Source organism: Caretta caretta, chromosome 3 (genome assembly GCF_965140235.1).
Source record: "Caretta caretta isolate rCarCar2 chromosome 3, rCarCar1.hap1, whole genome shotgun sequence".
NCBI classification, from domain to species: domain Eukaryota; kingdom Metazoa; phylum Chordata; order Testudines; family Cheloniidae; genus Caretta; species Caretta caretta.
The window spans coordinates 85,503,689-85,522,415 of NC_134208.1; the positions used below are offsets into that span (position 1 = coordinate 85,503,689).

The window sequence follows — 18,727 nt, forward strand, 5'->3', positions numbered from 1 at the left end:
TTGAAAACAGGGGCCTTATTCTCAGTTACATTAAAGCCACTTCACAACACTCTGCCCATGTAATGGGGCTTTAAAATGGTAAATATAACATTCCTCCATTTTAAAACATCTGGACACTACCAGAATCGTGAAAAACGGCCTTAGGTTTAATGAAGCTCATTCCCATGGCCTTTAAATTTTTGCAAAAGAGGATATATATGTAACACAGGGGTAACTCACAGAAGATCAGTCTCCATTTGTCCCAGAAAGGAAGGAAAGATTTTAAAATCCATTAAATCAAAGGAATATTCCCAAGCCTTTCCTTTCAGGAAATATCAGCTATACCCATCAAAACCAACCTTTTCTCCAACCATAGCAGATAGGACGGGCAGTCACATTTCAGTGTAGTAAAAGCCTGACCAAATCTGTGCTGTGGAAATTTCTTCAGCTCCTCTTCAGTCATTGAACGAAATCCCAGGACAACATCAGACCAGAATGGTAACACCTCATCAGGAATGGTTTTAAAGATCTGCCAGCTAAAGGACATGGAAGAGAACAGGGTAAACTTAGACACGCTTGGGTTCATGTGACACAATTCATTTTGATCTTAATTTAAAAATATTAGCAATCTTCTTCCATTGGTCAGCAGGATCTCTAGAGTTTAGACAGATAGAAAGTAACAAAGTAAAAGACCTCGTGAGTCACAGATGATAATTATTTAATTGGCCATAAGATTTAGGGGAGTCTTAGTAGGACTTGGACGTAGGGGTGAGGGCAGAGTGAGGCTTGAGGTAATGGAGCCAAGCTAAAAATCACTAAATGGGGTGGGGAGAGAGGGGGCACCAGGGAGAATAACAGGTTAACACAGGGTTAAATACATTAAATGCAGTGAGTGGAGGGATGGAGGAAATAGCAGTCCAGTGTGTCCTGTGTCTTCTTATTTTCATGGTTCTCATTTAAAACTAAAACTGTACTGGAGAATGACAACATGGGCCATTAAAACCACATCCTTTCTGTGCTCCATTTACTCTCCAGTCTGGAATCTTGTTGCAGAGATTCTAGGTTAATCCGCATGAATTCACTAACTAAATTCCACACCAAGTTAAATTTAGAGATGGGCTCAAATCCAGATCTGCATCACAATGCCACTGCTTGGGCTCATCTCCAGGTAAGGTACAAAGTTTGCTCCCCTTCAGAGTTTAAACTCTGGAATTCCTGCCTGTAGGGAGGAGGTGCAGCCTTCCTCAGCTGCAGACATGGAGGGAACACCGCACACCGCCTGGTGGGAGGAGCCAGAAGTGCCACGCCCACACACTGGAAGCAGAGGGACGGGACAGGAAGGGGAGCTATAAAAGGTTGGCCCAGCTGCTCAGTTGGGAGGAAGCTGCTGGAGGAGATAGATGCTTCTTCTCTGATGCCAGAGGCAAGCACCAAAAACTGCTTTTGCCCAAGGGACTAGCATGAGCCTCCACGGAGCCCTGATGCTCCTGGTGCAGAGATGCTGCTACCGCTACCCTTGGCAGAGTACCCAGAGGAGATTGAGGCTGACCCCTGGATCCAGGTACGCCTGAGGGGTAGAGACTAGGTAGGGACTACTCCACCACTGTTAGGGCCCTGGTTTGGGACACAGTGGAGCTGGGTGGACCCATGTCACCCCACCCCTGGGGTGGCAATACTCCCCCTCTGTAGGCCAGGAGACCTATGGTCCTCTGCTCACTTCAAACCAGAGTCCCCTTGACTGAGTGTGGTGCTCACCCCAAACTGGAGCCCCATAGCCTGGACTGGAGCTACAGCTCTGCCTGGCTGCAGGCCAGAGCCCTGACTGTTTGTTGACTCAGCCTGTTCAAAGGCAGGGCGCATAGAGTCATAGGCGCCGACTCTGTGGGTGCTCTGGGGCTGGAGCACCCATGGGGAAAATTGGTGGGTGCTCTGCACCCACAGGCAGGCAAGCTCCCCTCCCCACCCCTGCCTTGCCTCGCCTCCCCTCCCCTCCGCCTCCTCCCCTGAGCGTGCCGTGTCCTCACTTCTCCCCCTAGCTCCCAGCACTTGCTGCTCTGAACAAGCTGTTTCGCAGCGTCACAAGCTCCAGGAGAGAGGGGAGGAGCGGAAATGTGGCTTGCTCAGGGGGGAAGGTGCTGGGCTGGGGATTTGGGGAAGGAGTCCAATAGGGTCAGGGAGGGGGTGGAGTTGGGGTGGGGACTTTGGGGAAGGGGTTGGAATGGGGGCGGGGCAGGAGAGTTGTGGCGGGGCTGGGGGCAGAGGCGGGTTGAGCATCCACCAGCAGAAGTTGGCACTTATGCATAGATGCTGTAGTGCTGCTTGACTGCTGGCCAGAGCCCTGGCTGGTTGCCGCCCCAGCCTGCTTAAAGGCTGAGCAAGTGAGCTACAAGAGCTCTACCTGATTGTAGGTCAGAGCCTTGGCTGTTCTCTGCCCCACCTTGCCTAGTGACAGGGTGGATAAACTGCTGCTGCCCTGGCCCTTTGCAGACCACACCCTTGACAATTGACTACCCCGCCCTGTTTAACAACTAGGCGGACAGACTGCTACAGCTCTCCCTGGTAACAGGCCAGAGCCCAGCCTGTGTGGCCCACCCCTGCTTGAAGGACGGGCCCCTTGAGAATGGCGGATTCCCTCCTTTTTCCTGTTTGGAGAAGGCTTTAGCAGACCCAAACTGCAAGGAGGTGAGGCCTCCCTCAGACGCGGAGGGGTGACTCCGCTAGCTTACACTACCCCATTTAACATCTATAGCTAACACCTTTTCTCCCCCCCACCTTTAAAATCCAAACTTTTCCCCAGCTTTCTACACAACACTCCTAGGAAAGTACTAATTCTACCTCCACTGAGTAGCTACTAAGGGCATGTCTATATTACAAACTTAAGTTGACCTATTTTAGGTCAACTTAGAACCACCATGGTAATTACTCAGGGTCCACACTACCCTCCTTCTGTTGGTCGCACATGTCCATACCAGGAGCACTTCCACCCTCTTAAGGGGGTGGGGAGCTGAGAGTCTGGGCTCTCAGCTCCATGCGCAACTCCGCACCAGGAGCCCAGCTGCCCCACCCCTCCCAGGCTCTCAGCTTCCTGTTCTCCCATGGGAGCCTGGCTGCCCCTAGGGCTCTCAGCTCCCTGCTGGGAGCTGGAGCAGCTGCTGGGCTCCTGGGGACAGTGGGGAGCCTGGGCGGCAGCCTGGTTCAAAGTGGGAAGCCCAGAGGCAGCTGGGGTGACAGCCCAAGCTATGAGCCAAGTTTTCTTCTCAAGTTCACGGCTCTAGCACAGAGTTGTGAAATTGACATGAATGACAGCCAATGTATGTAACCTGCAGTGTCTACACAGACACTGCGTTGCTCTAACTACACTGACGTAAGCCCTACGTCTCTTGTGGAGTGGAGTTATTCTGTCAATGTAGTAGGGCACTTACATCGGCAGGAGCAAAGCTGTAGTGTAGACACTGATATAACTTGGTCGATGTAAGCTGCCTTACGTCAATCAAACTCTGTCCTGTCGTGTAGACCAGGCTTGACTCAGGCTCCCTTTCTAAAGGCTACAAGCTTCTTGGCTTCATCTTCATGCAGTGCCTGATCATACTTTCTTCCAGGTGCCAGCAAAGTCACAAACTGAGTAGACAAATCTTTGTAGGTATGGTGGGCAGCAAACCTACTGTGTTTTATATTTAGTTACCATACCTGAAAGATCCTACAATGTTCCATCTTCCATTACTAGGATGACCACGTACATTTCAAGCAACTAAAGGAGGAGGAATGTAGGGAAGATATGGGCTACAACTTATATTTAAGAGACACCAGCCCAGAGTGTTTTGTTTGTATGAGCCTTTGAATGATTTTTTGCTTGAAAACTCGCTTCATGTAATCAAATGCATCTTAACACTGTAGCTCCTTTTAAATATGGGTCACAAGAGAGACTCCAGAGAAAGAATGTCCCTTAAGTATTGGATGGAGTGTCACCCTGCCTATTACAGTATATAGCATAAAAATACTAAAAACCTATTTTGAGTTCCTTTCTTACCCAGACACCAGATGAATGCCAGCATCTGAAGCCTCCGATGAATTATTGATTTCAAAAAGATAGTCAAAGGTCTCCCTAATCCACTGCTTCTGCTGATGAATTGGTATGCCTGTACATATGAAATAAAGCAAAAAACTAAAATGGAGGGAGACGGTAGATCAGGAAAAGACTCCCAAACCCACATCAGCTGAGAAAGGTAGGCATCAGAGAAACCAGGAATAGTAAATTTTCTACATTAGTAAAACTTTGTATATGACCAGGTAAAAGTATACACTGTCCTGAACACACAAAATACATGGGAACTAAACCTCTATTTTAGTATTTATAAAGTCCAGTGCTATAAGGTAATGCATGCCTCCTATAAGGTGCTAATTGCCCTCAACTCTCCAGGACTGCATTGGTCTTCAAAGAGAGATGACAGTGCTTAGCAGCTTGCAGTGTTGCGGCCTTCATATTTACCCACTTAATGTTGTCGTTACACATTACAAGACTGAACTATATCCCAAAAAATCAATGCATACCCTGCTGATTGAACTATATATTAGTGGAAAATATATCCTACTGCAACATCAAGGCCCCAATCCTGCACTGGGATCCACTAGCACATAATCCTACCCTACTGAAGTCATCAGGGCCTGAGGATGGACACTTTAAGATTAAATTTTAAAAGTAAGAAAATGAAAGTTATATTTCCTAGAACAACATAAACTCAGCCTCTTTCCCATAGGCAGTACTTCTGCCTATGGGACATTGGTTACATGCGTAGGTCAATATATTGTTCATGTCCTAAAATGCATATGGTAAAATATACAAGGTGTGCCAGTCAGGTTAAAGTTGCTGGAGGAGCCTTTAATTTAGTGATTCCTGCCTTTTTTCTTTTTCTTCCCTTTCTTCCCTCCCATCCCTGAGACACAATCTCTCCTAATTTTCCTTGTAAACCCTTCCCCAGTGCAGGCCAGGGTATTCTATGTAATTATATCTAACCTCTCAGCAAACATCAGACTACAGTAATTACTGAAACAGGAGTACTTTCATTAACACGAACGTCTGCACACTGACCCGCTTCCTGGGGGTGCCCAGAGTTGAAAGTCACCTTGCTATCATCTGCCCTTAGCATGAGGAAGCCTTGTCTGTGCCTGCCGGGGATCAGCTCCCTGCTACAGGCAACACAAGCATTTCTTTCTAGGCCTCGCAGGCCCTGCTGTTTCTCTACAGGTTAGCGACAGGCACACTCCAAACCTCAGCTCTCTGAGCATCCGCCTGGAGGGTCCAGCCCTTGCTGCCCTAAAGAATCAGTGCACCTCGGCTTATCAGTTCCACCTCAGATCACTAATTCATTTAACTCACAGCACTTAACACACAGCACAGACATGTGTATAGTGAAATCAAGTATACAGTTATTTAACAAAGCACAAAGATTCAAGTAGCAGCAAGAAGTAGTACTGGAAACAAATGGTTATATATAAAACAAAAGCATAACATGCATTCTAGAGCCTAGACTTAATTAACAAGATACACTCATGTCTTGTAGAATATTGCTCATCCAAAATCCCTGTAGCATTTTACAGCCAGGTTTGGCCTTAACCTTCCTCTCATGAGACAGACAAGCTGTCTACTTGTCTGTTTCCTTGTACTCGCAGATATACACTAATAATCCTTTGTCTTTAATCTGAAGCAGACACCTCTGCTGTTTATTCCATCCTGTGAATTTTGTCTCTTGTAGATTTCACAATCTCTTCCTTTGCGCATGGCTCAACATGCAAATAGGGCTACATGGTGAGGCATACACTACACAAATAACCAGACAGAGAGATCGGTGTCTGCTGCCTCCTTCCTGAAAGGAACATTTCCAGGTATGAAACTTCCTGGTGACCTGCCTTAACTCCAAGACCTTGAGAATATAACTTTTTTAGTATATATACATACATACATACATTTCAAAATGACTTTGACAACCAGTGGGCTACAGATTCTTGGTATACACCTCACATGTCACTCTTCGGTGAACTATTTTGCATATATCCATATGTGCTCTCTGCTGATTGGCATGAAGAGATCCCTGGGTCGTTGTCTGATACACACACACACACACACACACACACACTATGTAGAGCATTAAAGAGCTGAAAATATCTCCAAACACCTTAGGACTTAAAATGGAACAAGAACAGGTGATTAAGCATCAAAACACTGGGGGTTTCCTTGGCATAATTTATGATTGGTCATAAAATAAAGACTGCAGACATATTCTAAACTAATCAGATTCGAATACTATCAAGTGGAATAATTTCTTTTTGGTATCATCTGAAGAAAGTTTAAACTTAAAAAACCTTTAATCCACATCGTTCTGAAGTTTGAGCTATGAGCTGAGCAGAGGTTTCACTCACCTAGATAAGTGTGTGGAATAAGCATTCCGGCTGCTACATCGCTCGTTGTGTTGGGAGTAAATTTGTCCGAAATTACAGTCACAGAGCACTTGGAGATAGATTCTGAAATGTACACTGCTGTTGAGAGGCCAATCAACCCAGCACCAACAACTGCGATCTTTCGCTTAGCCATATGCTAGGAGGAGAAGGAGGGAAGAAAAGAATTCCAACAGGTTATTTAAGGTGTCACATCCAATGCAATTTTTTAAAAGTCCTTTCTTCTTAGTTCTGCAATCTATTGTAAACAAGAGTCAGAAAATACAATAGGGCTGGATCCCACAAACCTTTACGTGTGTGAGTAGTCCTACTAAAGACCACAGGACTTTGTGGGCACATAAGGTCTATTCCTGGGCATGGGTCTTTCCAGGCTTAGGGAAAATGGAATTAAAATATTTACAATTCTCAGTATTGAGAGAGAGCAGGCAAGTTAAGGACTAAACAATGAAGCAAAACACAATATAGATAAACAAATACTGAGAGTGGGGGTTCAGATATAAGATGGAAAATGTCTTTGTCTAGCATACGTTCTAGTTGATTCTTTGTCTTAGAGAATAGTTTACTTGCTGATTTTTGTCCCAGAAAATAGACTTTACATTTTCAGGGTATAGAATAACTGCTTCTATACTTCCATCCAAAAATTGTTTGCAGGGAGATGTTGGTCCCTGTTGTCTTGATTATGCCTTGGGAGGGGGCGTGGGGAGGGAGAGGAGGACATAAAATCCTTCTGTGCTTTGACATTGTTAAGAATACATTTCCGGCCCTAGGGTTAGAGTGACAACAATGGCTCTAGTCCAGTGCCTCCCTCCAACTAGGGTATGCATAAATATTCTGTTATCTAGGTCACAGATTAATGGGTCCTCCTCTGTACATGAGGGTACAATCCTGAGGTCACCCCCATTGACCTCAGTAAGAATTGCAGGTGTTCAGGACTTTGCATAAACCAGGAAACGGTAAGTCCATCAAGCCAAGAAGACCTGATGCCCCTTGGGCAGTCTAAGCATATGCCCATTCCTTGCTCTGACTGTATTTTTATGCTGTTTAGTGTCTTCGAAGCACTTACATTTACTTAATATTTAATCATCACTCCAACCCTAAATTTGGAAGAATTCTGAGATGGACAGAAGCTTTGCAACTCAGGACCATCTGCGCATAGAAACTGCCAGGTTACCGGACCTGTATGAACCAGAGACGTTTGCAAAAGAGGAAAACGATTTAGTGAAAAATTGAAATTACATTTCACTCTTGCCATTTTTCAGGGTTTGAAATGGGTCCATTTTATGTAACAATTTTTACTGAAATATTATCTAACCTTTTCTGAAAGTTTTCATTGACCAAAATCCCAGTTTTCAGTAAGAACACGGGTTTGAGTAAATAAAGCATTTTGATAACTACTTCAAAAATGATTTCAGTAACAAAGTTACTGAATGTTAACAATTTTTTTGCGCAAAGCAAGTGGTTTTGGAAAAAAGTCATTTTTTAAATTAAACTTTTAATGCAAAAGAAGAAATCCCAGCTCTAGTGGAAACATTGTTCTGCTATCAGCAGGTTCAAAGAGCATCTTGGGTCTCTGCAAAACATTTGGCCTTACAGGATCCTGCTCCTCCATTGTATGTACACATCATCCACCAGCCAGAGAACTAACCCAGATTCCTCCTCCATTGTCCTGTCTGACACTCACTGATTCTGATGAGCCAAAGCAGAGGTTGAATTTCTGAACTGACCTCCTCGTAGCCAGGACAGAAAGATGAGAGAACCAGGCCAGGAAAGGCTCAGGTTTGACCATAATTTATCCTCTCCAGACAGGGTTTTATCACAAAGGAGCTGGTCTTACCTAAATTGACACCAGCTTGCAGCCCCCTGCTGGGCAGTCTCTGCTAACTGGGCTCCAGTGGACTGCTTTAAAGCTGCCCTCCACTGATGGAAACAGCAGGGAGGGCAACAGGGCAAAAACTATCTGCCCTGCCTGGGAGGGAATGCCCCTTAGCCCACAGCTGTCCCTGCTGGTGAGGATTGATATATGCATCTTCCACACATCTACTGTCCTCCACCAGTGCAGATGAATCAAGCTGAAACGTGTTCATTAACAAACATTTCTGTTGCACTTGCCACTACAGTTCATGAAAGCCGAGAGTCAGTCCTCCAACACACACAAAACTAAGGGCACATCTTCACTAGCAATGTTAAAGTGCTATAAAAAACCCACCTCCCCGAGGGGAATAGCTCCCAGTGCTGGTGCACTGTCTACACTGATACTTTACAGCACTGAAATTTGCACCGCTGTGGGGGTTTCACACCCCCTCAGGGAGAAAGTTGCTGTGCAGTAAAGTGCCAGTGTAGACAAGCCCTAACTTGGTGCAAAGTTATGGCTAAAGCCCACACAACTTAATTACTTCAGTGAGAATGGCTCATGCGCCTCAAAAATAAAATATGCAATCAGAGCAAGAATGAAACACACACACTTTAACATGCAGGAGAATTCTGAGTTCTGCAGCAGATTTGCATAGATTGACATATGGAGGGATTTGCAGAAACTGACAATGGCAAGGGCACCATTGGGGGGGGGGTGCTCCTGCCCCCCCTGAATTTCATACAGGAAGTGTGCTCCCAGGTGGAGCTCTTAACTGCACAGGATTAGTGTGGAATGTGAGTTCTCCAGAAGAAAGATGGGGCTCCCAGATTGTGCAGACTGAGGCTGGGAGTCAGTATGTGGTTTAAAAATAGAGGCAGGGTGATTAAGATAAGAAAGGGCTGGTAATTAAATTAAGGAACTGGAAGTCCTTATATGAGTTTGTAAAACAGGAATCCCTCTGGGGCAGGAGCGGTGGGGTGCTGGAGAACACAGGGAACTCAGAAGAAATACAGCCACGCCCTCAGAGCCAAGTTTACATTCAGAAAAGAGAGAGATTTGAGGGGTGTAGATGAAAAGAAGGGGCCAAAATCCAGCAAAGGGATAGCAGTGGTACAGAGAAGTTCCACTCTACCCATGGTGTTTATGTGGCCTCATCACCACAGCATCTGAGCGCCTCACAGTGTCTAACCTATTTCTCCTCGCAGCCCCTCTGTGATGCAGAACTTTGTTGTTATTCCCATTGTACAGATTCAGCACTCAGGCAGAAAAAGACTAAAGGCCAGATTTTCAAAGGTATTTAGGCCCCTAGCGGGATTTTCAAAAGTGCCTAGAAGGTTAGGTGCGTTGTAAACCCCACTAGATGCCTAGCTGCATCTTTGGGTGCCTAAAACCCTTTGAAACTCTGTCCCTAAAGCACTGGCCTGAGGTCATACAGTAAGTCCATGGGGTACTCTTTCAGGGCTAGCTCCCTATTCACTGGACCATCCTCTCTCTCTCTGCTGTGAGCTGCAAAAAAAAAGAGGACTCTGATAGATGGGAGAAAACTGATTGGCCAGTTCTCTGAGACTCCAGCAATTGGTCCCAGCCAATGGGGAAGGATGTCATGTTTGACAGCATGAAAAACATCACAGAGATCAGGAAAGATGAAGAGAGGAAGAATGAGAGTCAGATGAGAGAAGATCACTTAACTCCCAAGGGGTGGTAGGTTCTGCCCCAGGCTGAGTTGGAGAGCAATGGCTGCTCTGCAATTTTAGATTTTTAACTGAAAATCGTTTGTCATTTTTTGTCATTTGTCATTTTTTTGTTGAGAGTTCAAGAAAACGAAGGATTGAGAAAGTGTTATATGAGTACCAGATGTGCTTATGCCTCAAATTCTTAGGGTTTCAGCTGTATCCAGGCCAATTCCAGAAAAAAGAATAGAAATGGCATCCAAAAGTCCATAAAGTCATGATTTGTATTATTCACTAGGCACCATGTGTGTGCTCAGCACTGTCAGAATATGCCAGAAAATGTAGTCCCTGGGCCAATGCATATAAGATAGCTCAGATATTCAACTATGAAGTGTATAGTTATTGAGCATGTTATCCCATGTTCACTGTGATGATAATATATAATGCGTGGAGGCACTGATGTCAATAGAAGTTTTACTTGATTAAGGACTAGAACAGAGGTGGGCAAACTACGGCCCGCGGGACCGTCCTGCCCAGCCTTTGAGCTCCTGGCCGGAGAGGCTAGCCCCCGGCCTCTCTGCCCTCCCCCGCAGCCATGCCACCATGCAGGCAGCACTGTGGCCCGCCACTCCTGTTGGGCAGCGTGGCGGCATGGCTGGCTCCAGCATGGTAAGGGGGTGGTGAGCGGGAGGGGTTGGCTAAGGGGCAGGGGATCCCGAGGGGCAGTCAGGGGACAGAGAGCACTGGGCAGTTGGATGGGGAGGAGGTTCAGGGGGGTGGGGGCGGTCAGGGGATGGGGAGCAGGGGGAGTTGGATAGGGGTGGGGTCCCAGGGGGGCGGTTAGGGACAGACATTCTGGGGGGGGGCGTCAGGGAGCGGGGGAGTTGGATAGGGCGTGGGGTCCCGGTGGGCAGTTAGGGACAGGGGTGTGGATAGGGGTCGGGGCAGCAGGGGACAGGGAGCAGTGGGAGGTTGGATGGGGTGGAGGTTTCAGGGGTGATGGTCAGGGGATGGGGAATAGAGGAGGTTGGATAGGCATGGGAATCCTGGGGGGGCCTGTCAGGGGGCGGGGGTGTGGATAGGGGTCCTGGCAGTCAGGGGACAGGGAGGGGTTGGATAGTGGATTGGGTCCCAGGGGGCAGTTAGGGGTGGGGGGTCCTGAGAGGGGGCAGTCAGGGGTCAAGGAGCAGGGAGGGTTGGATGGGTCGGGGATTCTGAGGGGGGCGGGAATTGGGAGGGGGTGGATAGGGGGCAGGGGCCAGGCTGTTTGAGGGGGCACAGCCTCCCCTATCCGGCCCTCCATACAGTTGCGCAACCTGAATGTGGCCCTCGGGACAAAAAGTTTGCCCACCCCTGGACTAGAAGATTTGACACTTCAACTTTCTTTCAAGGGGAAAAGCTGCCCAGAGCTCCTGTGCCCATTTATTTTCCTATCCTGCCTGTAGAGGCTCTGATATACCTCAGAAATCTCATTTTTTTGTCTCAGCTTTAAAATGTGGACCTTTCTTGATGTTTGTTTTAAATATTCTCCTGTGAGAACTGCACCCCAGTCGCCGTAGTGTTGTGTTTAAGAGCCTTCTGGAAAGTAACTAACCTTTAAACAGAAATGAAGCAGTGTTGCCAATTCTTATGATTTTGTCATGAGTTTCATGATAATTATTGTTTTCCTTAAAGCCCCAGCTCCTTGAGCCAAGTAGAGATGTGATGATTTAAGCCTTTATTCTTAAAGAAAAATGAAGTTGCAAGCCCTTGTGCTATGAAGAAAGCTTCAAAATGTGACTCCAGTGCACCCTAAAGTCTCAAAAAGCAGAAGGCAAATAAAAAGAACCCTAAATCTACTATTTTACATAATCTCATGATTTTAAAGCCAATCTCATGATTTCTGGTGAGCCTGATTCCTGGTTTTTGAACATTTGGGGTTGGATATACCATGAAAGTGACTTGAAAATGTCAGTTTCACTTCTGTTCAAAGTTTCTAGTCTAGTATTTGTAGCCGGGTAAGAGCCCTACAACCCCAGGCAGATGAAGTATAAACTCACAAGGCCTTGCCCTAGTGAGATGTTTCCAAAAGTTAAATGATCTATTCGAAGCCCGGTAAACTGGAAAAAAAAGTGATAGAAAATAATTTAGATTTTTCTACAATTGTTTCAGTTGTTTTATACAAGAGTTAGTAACAAAGTAAGAATATACATTAAATTTTACACCTCACCAATGTCCCTTAAGTGATTTGACACAAGATGTCAGAACATGTTAGTATTAGATCTGAGTGGGTCTAATATTTATTTAGTTTCCTTTCTTTGTATAGGAATTAGATACAATGCCTTTGTCAGCTAATGTCTTAGTTATCTGGAAAAAAACTAGAGTTTTCAGCAGCCTAAGTAACCCCTAGAATCACTGTTAAAGTTGCGTCTTCCCCCCGCCCAAATCTGAAATGGCGCCATTGGACAATGGATGTCTGAGCTGTAATAACTTGTTATTTCTGGATCATATCCTATTTAGCAGGTCTTTCCTTGTTGGCAAAGGAAAGAGGGTAGAACCCTGGCATCAGGGACAAAGCACAGTTAATTACTTATACTTATGTAACTCTCGTCAAATGGGAAGAGTCTTTGTAAAGCTTGCTTCCTGGTCCCCACCCCAGGTTGGATGGAATGCATGAAGTGCCTAACAGCAGCCCAGTTTGGCAGATTAATAAGCAGTTTTCAGATGAGACATATGAAAGACCTAGTGTGACAACTCTTGTGTCATGTGATCTTTGCTGACTTTCTTATAGCCTCAGATGCCAGAATAAAGAGATTTCATGAGAATCTCAGCTTTCATTTTTATAAAGAGTAAGTTTCAGCCTTCACGGTTGGCGTGAAAAGCTTGTAAACAGGAAATGAGCGCCCCCAAAAGGCTCAGAAACCAGAAATAAATTTTAAAAAATACAAATGTATGTTTTAAAACTCTCATGTTTTTAGCCAATATCCTGATCTCTTGGGGCATGATTCATGATTTTTGACTACGGAGGCTGACAATGTGGCAGGGGTCCTTATCCCTTGTGATCTGATAGGATCTCATGGCAGTCTTGGTCTTGGTAAAAGCACTTTGTAGAATTCCATTTTGGCTAACTGAACACGGCTGACCTAAATTCCAGCCTTTAAACCGAATACATAATTTTTTGTTTCTAGCCTTAAACAGTTGTGTAGCATAGCTGTGTGCTGCTAAATGGCTGCTGAGTTCCAGGACAGAGGTGACTATCTCAGTAATAGGTGACATTATTAGTGTGTAGATGCACGTATACTGTATACATATATACAAGGACTGAATTGGGTTGGCTTGCTGTGGTTTGGCAATCTAGTGTGTTTTGGAGGCTGTTGTCTGGTGCTCAGCGTGAGATTAACAGTTCAAGACTAGCCATGAATGCTGTCTTTGGCCACAGATCCCCCCAGGAAATAGGTATCCCTAAGCTTTTCTTGAACTAGCTCTGATTCCTTTGTTTTGACAGACATGCTCCCAATGTCCTTTTTGCTGATGGTGCATTTCCTGGACATGCTTTCACTGACTGGGCTGACTTTGCCTGTGGTGTGTAATCCCTTGCCAAACTTGTCACACTTCTGCCCAGGGAACTCAGTGCTCTTCAGATGCCTCTTTATGGCACTTCCTTTTACTCCGTGGGAATTTTTTTCTTGTCTTTTGCTTCTACATCTCTCCTGCTGGGTAACTTGCATTTTCACTAGCTCAGATCCAGTTACCCTGCCTGTTTCAGAGGTAGCTTAGATATTAACTGTAACATTCTTTTATAACCCTTGTTAGACATGCCAATGACTATGTTCTCCTCTTCACCAATACACAGCACTGCCAGCTCCATAGGCACCGGCTTTGTGGGTGCTCCAGGGCTGGAGTACCCACACAAAAAAGGTGGGTGCTCAGCACCAACCTGCCAATCAGCTGTTCAGCAGCAGGTGCTTGAGGAGGGGGCAGAGTAGGGGCAGGAAGAGGCAGGGCAAGAGGCGGAATGGAGGTGGGATTTCAGGGCAGAGTGGGGGTGGAGCACCCACCTGGGAAAATGAGTCAGTGCCAGTGGCCAGCTCTCACACTATTACCATGAGCCTTGCAATAGTTGGTATTTTTCTTAAAGCTCCAGCTGCTGGAGGTTATTTGTTTTTAAAGTAAGATTCCAGTCCTTGTAATTTCAGAGAAGAGTATGAAAAATGTGACCGGATCATAACCAAAAGGCTCAGAGACCAGAAGACAAATAAAAAGAACACCACTCTGACATGCTTTTTCTCTCTCATTATTTTTAAAGCAATTCTCATATTTGGGGGCTTGACTCATGCTTTGTGAATGCTTGGCATTGGTGTGACACTTCCCAGCGGTACCCAGGGTTGTGAGGTAACTTCCTACCAGCTGCCCTTAGTGCGAGGAAGTCTGGTCTGTGCCTGCTGTGTGTCAACTCCCCAACCCCACTGGCCACAGACAATGCAAGCACTCCTCTCTGAGCTGTGCAATCATTCCACAGGTTAGCAACAGGCACACTCCAACCCTCAAGTCCTCCGAGCGTCTCCCTGGTGTTAGATGTTTTCAGATCACCAGGGCTTGATGAAATACATCCTGGAATACTGAAGGAGCTGACTGAGAAGATGTCTCAGCCATTAGCGATTATCTTCAAAAAGTCATGGAAGATGGGAGAGATTTCAGAAGACAGGAAAAGGGAAAATATAGTGCCAAACTAGAAAAAAGGGAATAAAGGCAACATGAAGAATTACAGACCAGTCAGCTTAATTTCAATACCCAGAAAGATAATGGAGCAAAGAATTAAGTAATCAATTTGCAGATACCTAGAAGAGAATAAGGTGGTAAGTAACAGCCAGCATGGATTTGTCCAGAGCAAGTCATAAAACCAAACTAGTAGCTTTTTTTGAAAGGGTAACAAGCCTTGGGCTTAGAGCTTAGGATAGTGACTTTGGTAAGGCTTTTGACACTGTCTCACATGGGCTTCCCATAAACAAACTAGGGAAATACAACCTAGATGGAGTTACTATAAGGTGGGTGCATAACTGGTTGGAAAATCGTTCCCAGAGAGTAGTTATCAGTGGTTCACAGTCAGGCTGGAAAGGCATAATGAGTGGGGTCCCGCAGGGATCAGTTCTGGGTCTGGTTCTATTCAATATCTTCATCAATGATTTAGATAATGGCATAGAGAGTACACTTATAAAGTTTGCAGACGATACCAAGCTGGGAGGTGTTGCAAGTGCTTTGGAGGATAGGATTAAAATTCAAAATGATCTGGACAAACTGGAGAAATGGTCTGAAGTCAATAGGATGAAATTCAATAAGGACAAATGCAAAGTACTCCACTTAGGAAGGAACAATCAATTGCATACATACAAAATGGGAAATGACTACCTAGGAAGGAGTACTTTGGAAAGGGATCCGGGGGTCATAGTGATCACAAGCTAAATATGAGTTAACAGTGTAACACTGTTGCAAAAAAAGCAAACCTCATTCTGGGATGTATTACCAGGAATGTTGTAAGCAAGACATAAGAAGTAATCCTTCTACTCTACTCTGAGCTCATTAGGCCTCGACTGGAGTATTGTGTCCAGTTCTGGGTGCCACATTTCAGGAAAGATGTGGACAAATTGGAGAAAGTCCAGAGAAGAGCAACAACAACTAATTATTAAAGTTCTAGAAAACATGACCTATGAGGGAAGATTGAAAAAATTGGTTTGTTAAGTCTGTAGAAGACGGAGGGGAGACATGATAACAGTTTTCAGGTACATAAAAGGTTGTTACAAGGAGGAGGGAAAAAAATTATTCTCTTTAACCTCTAAGGGTATGTCTACACTACAAAATTAGGTCAATTTTATAGAAGTCGATTTAGAAATTGATTTTATACAGTCCATTGTGTATGTCCCCACTAAGCGCATTAAGTCGGCGGAGCGTGTCCTTAATACCGTGGCTAGCAGCAACTTACGGAATGGTGCACTGTTGGTAGCCATCCCACAGTTCCCACAGTCTCCGCTGCCCAGTGGAATTCTGGGTTAAGCTCCCAATGCCTAATGGGGCAAAAACATTGTCGAAGGTGGTTTTGGGTACATGTCGTCAGTCGCCCCTCCCTCCCTCTGTGAAAGCAATGGCAGACAATTGTTTCTCACCTTTTTTCCTGGGTTACCTGTGCAGAAGCCATACCATGGCAAGCATGGAGCCCACTCAGCTCACTGCTGCTGTTGTGAGCATTGTAAACACCTCGCGCGTTACCGTGGAGTATGTGCAGAACCGGGCTAAGAGATGCCAGCATGAGGACGATTGTGATGAGGACATGGACACAGACGTTCCTGAAAGCACGGGCTGTGGCAATTGGGACATCTTGGCAGCAGTGGGGCTGGTTGATACAGTGGAACACTGATTCTGCACCTGGCAAACAAGCACAGACTGGTGGGACGCATAGTGTTGCAGGTATGGGATTATTCACAGTGGCTGCGAAACTTTCGCATGTGTAAGGACACTTTCCTTGAACTTTGTGAGTTGCTTTCCCCTGCCCTGAAGCACAGGAATACCAAGATGAGCGCTGCCCTGACAGTTGAGAAGCGAGTGGCAATAGCCCTGTGGAAGCTTGCAATGCCTGACTGCTACCAGTCAGTCGGGAATCAATTTGGAGTGGGCAAGTCTACTGTGGGGACTGCTGTGATCCAAGTAGCCAATGCAATCACTGACATTCTGCTCTCAAGGGTAGTGATTCTGGGAAACGTGCAGGTCATAGTGGATGGCTTTGCTGCAATGGGGTTCCCTAACTATGGTGGGGCGATAGACAGAACACATATCCCTATCTTGGCACTGGACCACTTTGCCAACCAGTGCGTAAACCACAAGGGATACTTCTCAATGGTGCTGCAAGCACTGGTGGATCACAAGGGACGTTTCACCAACATCAACGTGGGATGACCGAGAAAGGTGCATGATGCTCGCATCTTTAGGAACTCTGCGCTGTTTGAGCAGTTGCAAGAAGGGACTTATTTCCCAGACCAGAAAATTACTGTTGGGATGTTGAAATGCCAATAGTTATCCTTGGGGACCCAGCCTATCCCTTGCTCCCATGGCTCATGAAGCCATACACAGGCAGCCTGGACAGCCGTAAGGAGCAGTTCAACTATAGGCTGAACAAGTGCAGAATGGTGGTAGAATGTGCCTTTGGACATTTAAAAGTTCACTGGCGCTGTTTGCTGACTAGGTTAGACCTCAGCGCAACCAACATTCCCATTGTTATTGCTGGTTGCTGTGTGCTCCATAATATCTGTGAGAGTAAGGGGGAGACATTTATGGCAGGGTAGGAGGTTGAGACAAATCGCCTTGTGGCTGATCTTGAGCAGCCAGACACCAGGGCGATTAGAAGAGCACAGCTAGGCGCACTGTGCATCAGAGAGGCTTTGAAAACCAGTTTCATGACTGGCCAGGCTAGGGTGTGACAGTTGTGTGTGTTTCTCCTTGCTGCAAACCCGCCCCCTTTGTTAATTTTAATTCCCTGTAAGCCAACCACCTTCCCCTCTTCAATCACAGCTGGCAAAGGAAATAAAGTAACTATTGTTTTGAAACCATGCATTCTTTCTTTATTAATTAAAAAAAAAGTGAGATAACTGACATCGTAGCCCGGGTGGGGTGGGGTGTGGGAGGAGGGAAGGACAAGGCCACATTGCTTATTGTAGCCACACTACCAATCAAAACTGTTTGAATGACAGCCTTCTGTTGCTTGGGCCATCCTCTGGAGTGGAGTGGCTGGGTGCCCAGAGCCTCCCCCCTCCGCGTTCTTGGGCGTCTGGGTGAGAAGGATATTGAACTTGGCGAGAAGGGTAGGCGGTTATACAATGGATGCAGTGGGGGTCTGTGCTCTTGTTGGCTTTCCCGCAGTTCCAACAGATGCTTCATCCTGTCTGTTTGCTCCCCCATTAGTCTCAGCATCACCTCTGCCTTTAGTCTTCACGCTCATTTAATGCTTTCCTGACCTCTGCCACTGAATGCCTCCATGCAATAAGCTGTGCCCTATCAGTGCGGGAGGACTGCATATGGTTGGAAAATATGTCATTTCGGGTGCATTTTTTTTGCCTTCTAATCTGCGATAACCTCAGGGACGGAGATGATAGGGGGAGCATAGAAATATTTGCACCTGGGGAGAGATAAAAAGGGAGAGTAAAATTTAAGATGATACATTTCTGAGAACAAAAGGGAGACTTTCACAGTGAATCAAGCAGTTCACAGCAGACAGCACATGTGCTTTAGGTACAAGGTCGCATTTTGTCTTTTATATTGAGTGCCTGCTGGTATGGTGACACATCACAAATGGCTGGGCAACAGAATTTGGTTTCCAGACAGCCATGGTAAGCCTTTTGGTATGTGGGGTTGTCTTCTTACGCCTTCATAACATGTGGGAATGGTTTCAAACTGCAGCACCATCCTTTCCCAATGCCTGTTGGGTTTCACATTTAAAAGGAGGGGCTGCAGTTTTCGGGGGGATGTGCAGCACACACCTCCCTCCACTCCACCGCGTGGCTATTCTCTGGGATGAGCCCTTCATCCTGCCCCCCGCTGAGTGGCTATTCTCCGGGATGATTCCTTTTAGCCGAGCGCATACAGCCCAGCATGAACAGGGTCCTTTTACTGTTCCCTTACAAAAATTCCTCTATTTCAACCAGGTGACCATGAATGATATCACTCTCCTGAGGCTAACTCAGAAAGATAAAGACCAAATGTTGCTTGAATGCGACCAAAACCCAGGAACATTCGCTGCCATGCTTTGTGCTGC

General features: G+C 46.0%; 1 protein-coding gene across 3 annotated transcripts in view; it reads right to left on the reverse strand.

The window, feature by feature from the left end:
• Positions 1-18,727, reverse strand: part of DDO (D-aspartate oxidase) — a 31,610-nt gene that overhangs the window by 5,388 nt on the left and 7,495 nt on the right. Inside the window, exons 1-5 of one of the 3 annotated variants that reach the window (XM_075126645.1) lie at positions 15,908-15,970; positions 7,493-7,605; positions 6,394-6,568; positions 4,007-4,115; positions 339-515 (exon numbers count right to left, since the gene is read on the reverse strand). In XM_075126645.1, the coding sequence (XP_074982746.1) occupies positions 339-515; positions 4,007-4,115; positions 6,394-6,565 (458 nt within the window). In that variant the 5' untranslated portion in view covers positions 6,566-6,568; positions 7,493-7,605; positions 15,908-15,970. Of the gene's footprint in view, positions 1-338; positions 516-4,006; positions 4,116-6,393; positions 6,569-7,492; positions 7,606-15,907; positions 15,971-18,727 lie in introns of those variants that run through there. The other 2 variants (XM_048844815.2, XM_048844816.2) reach the window with 2 other exon arrangements.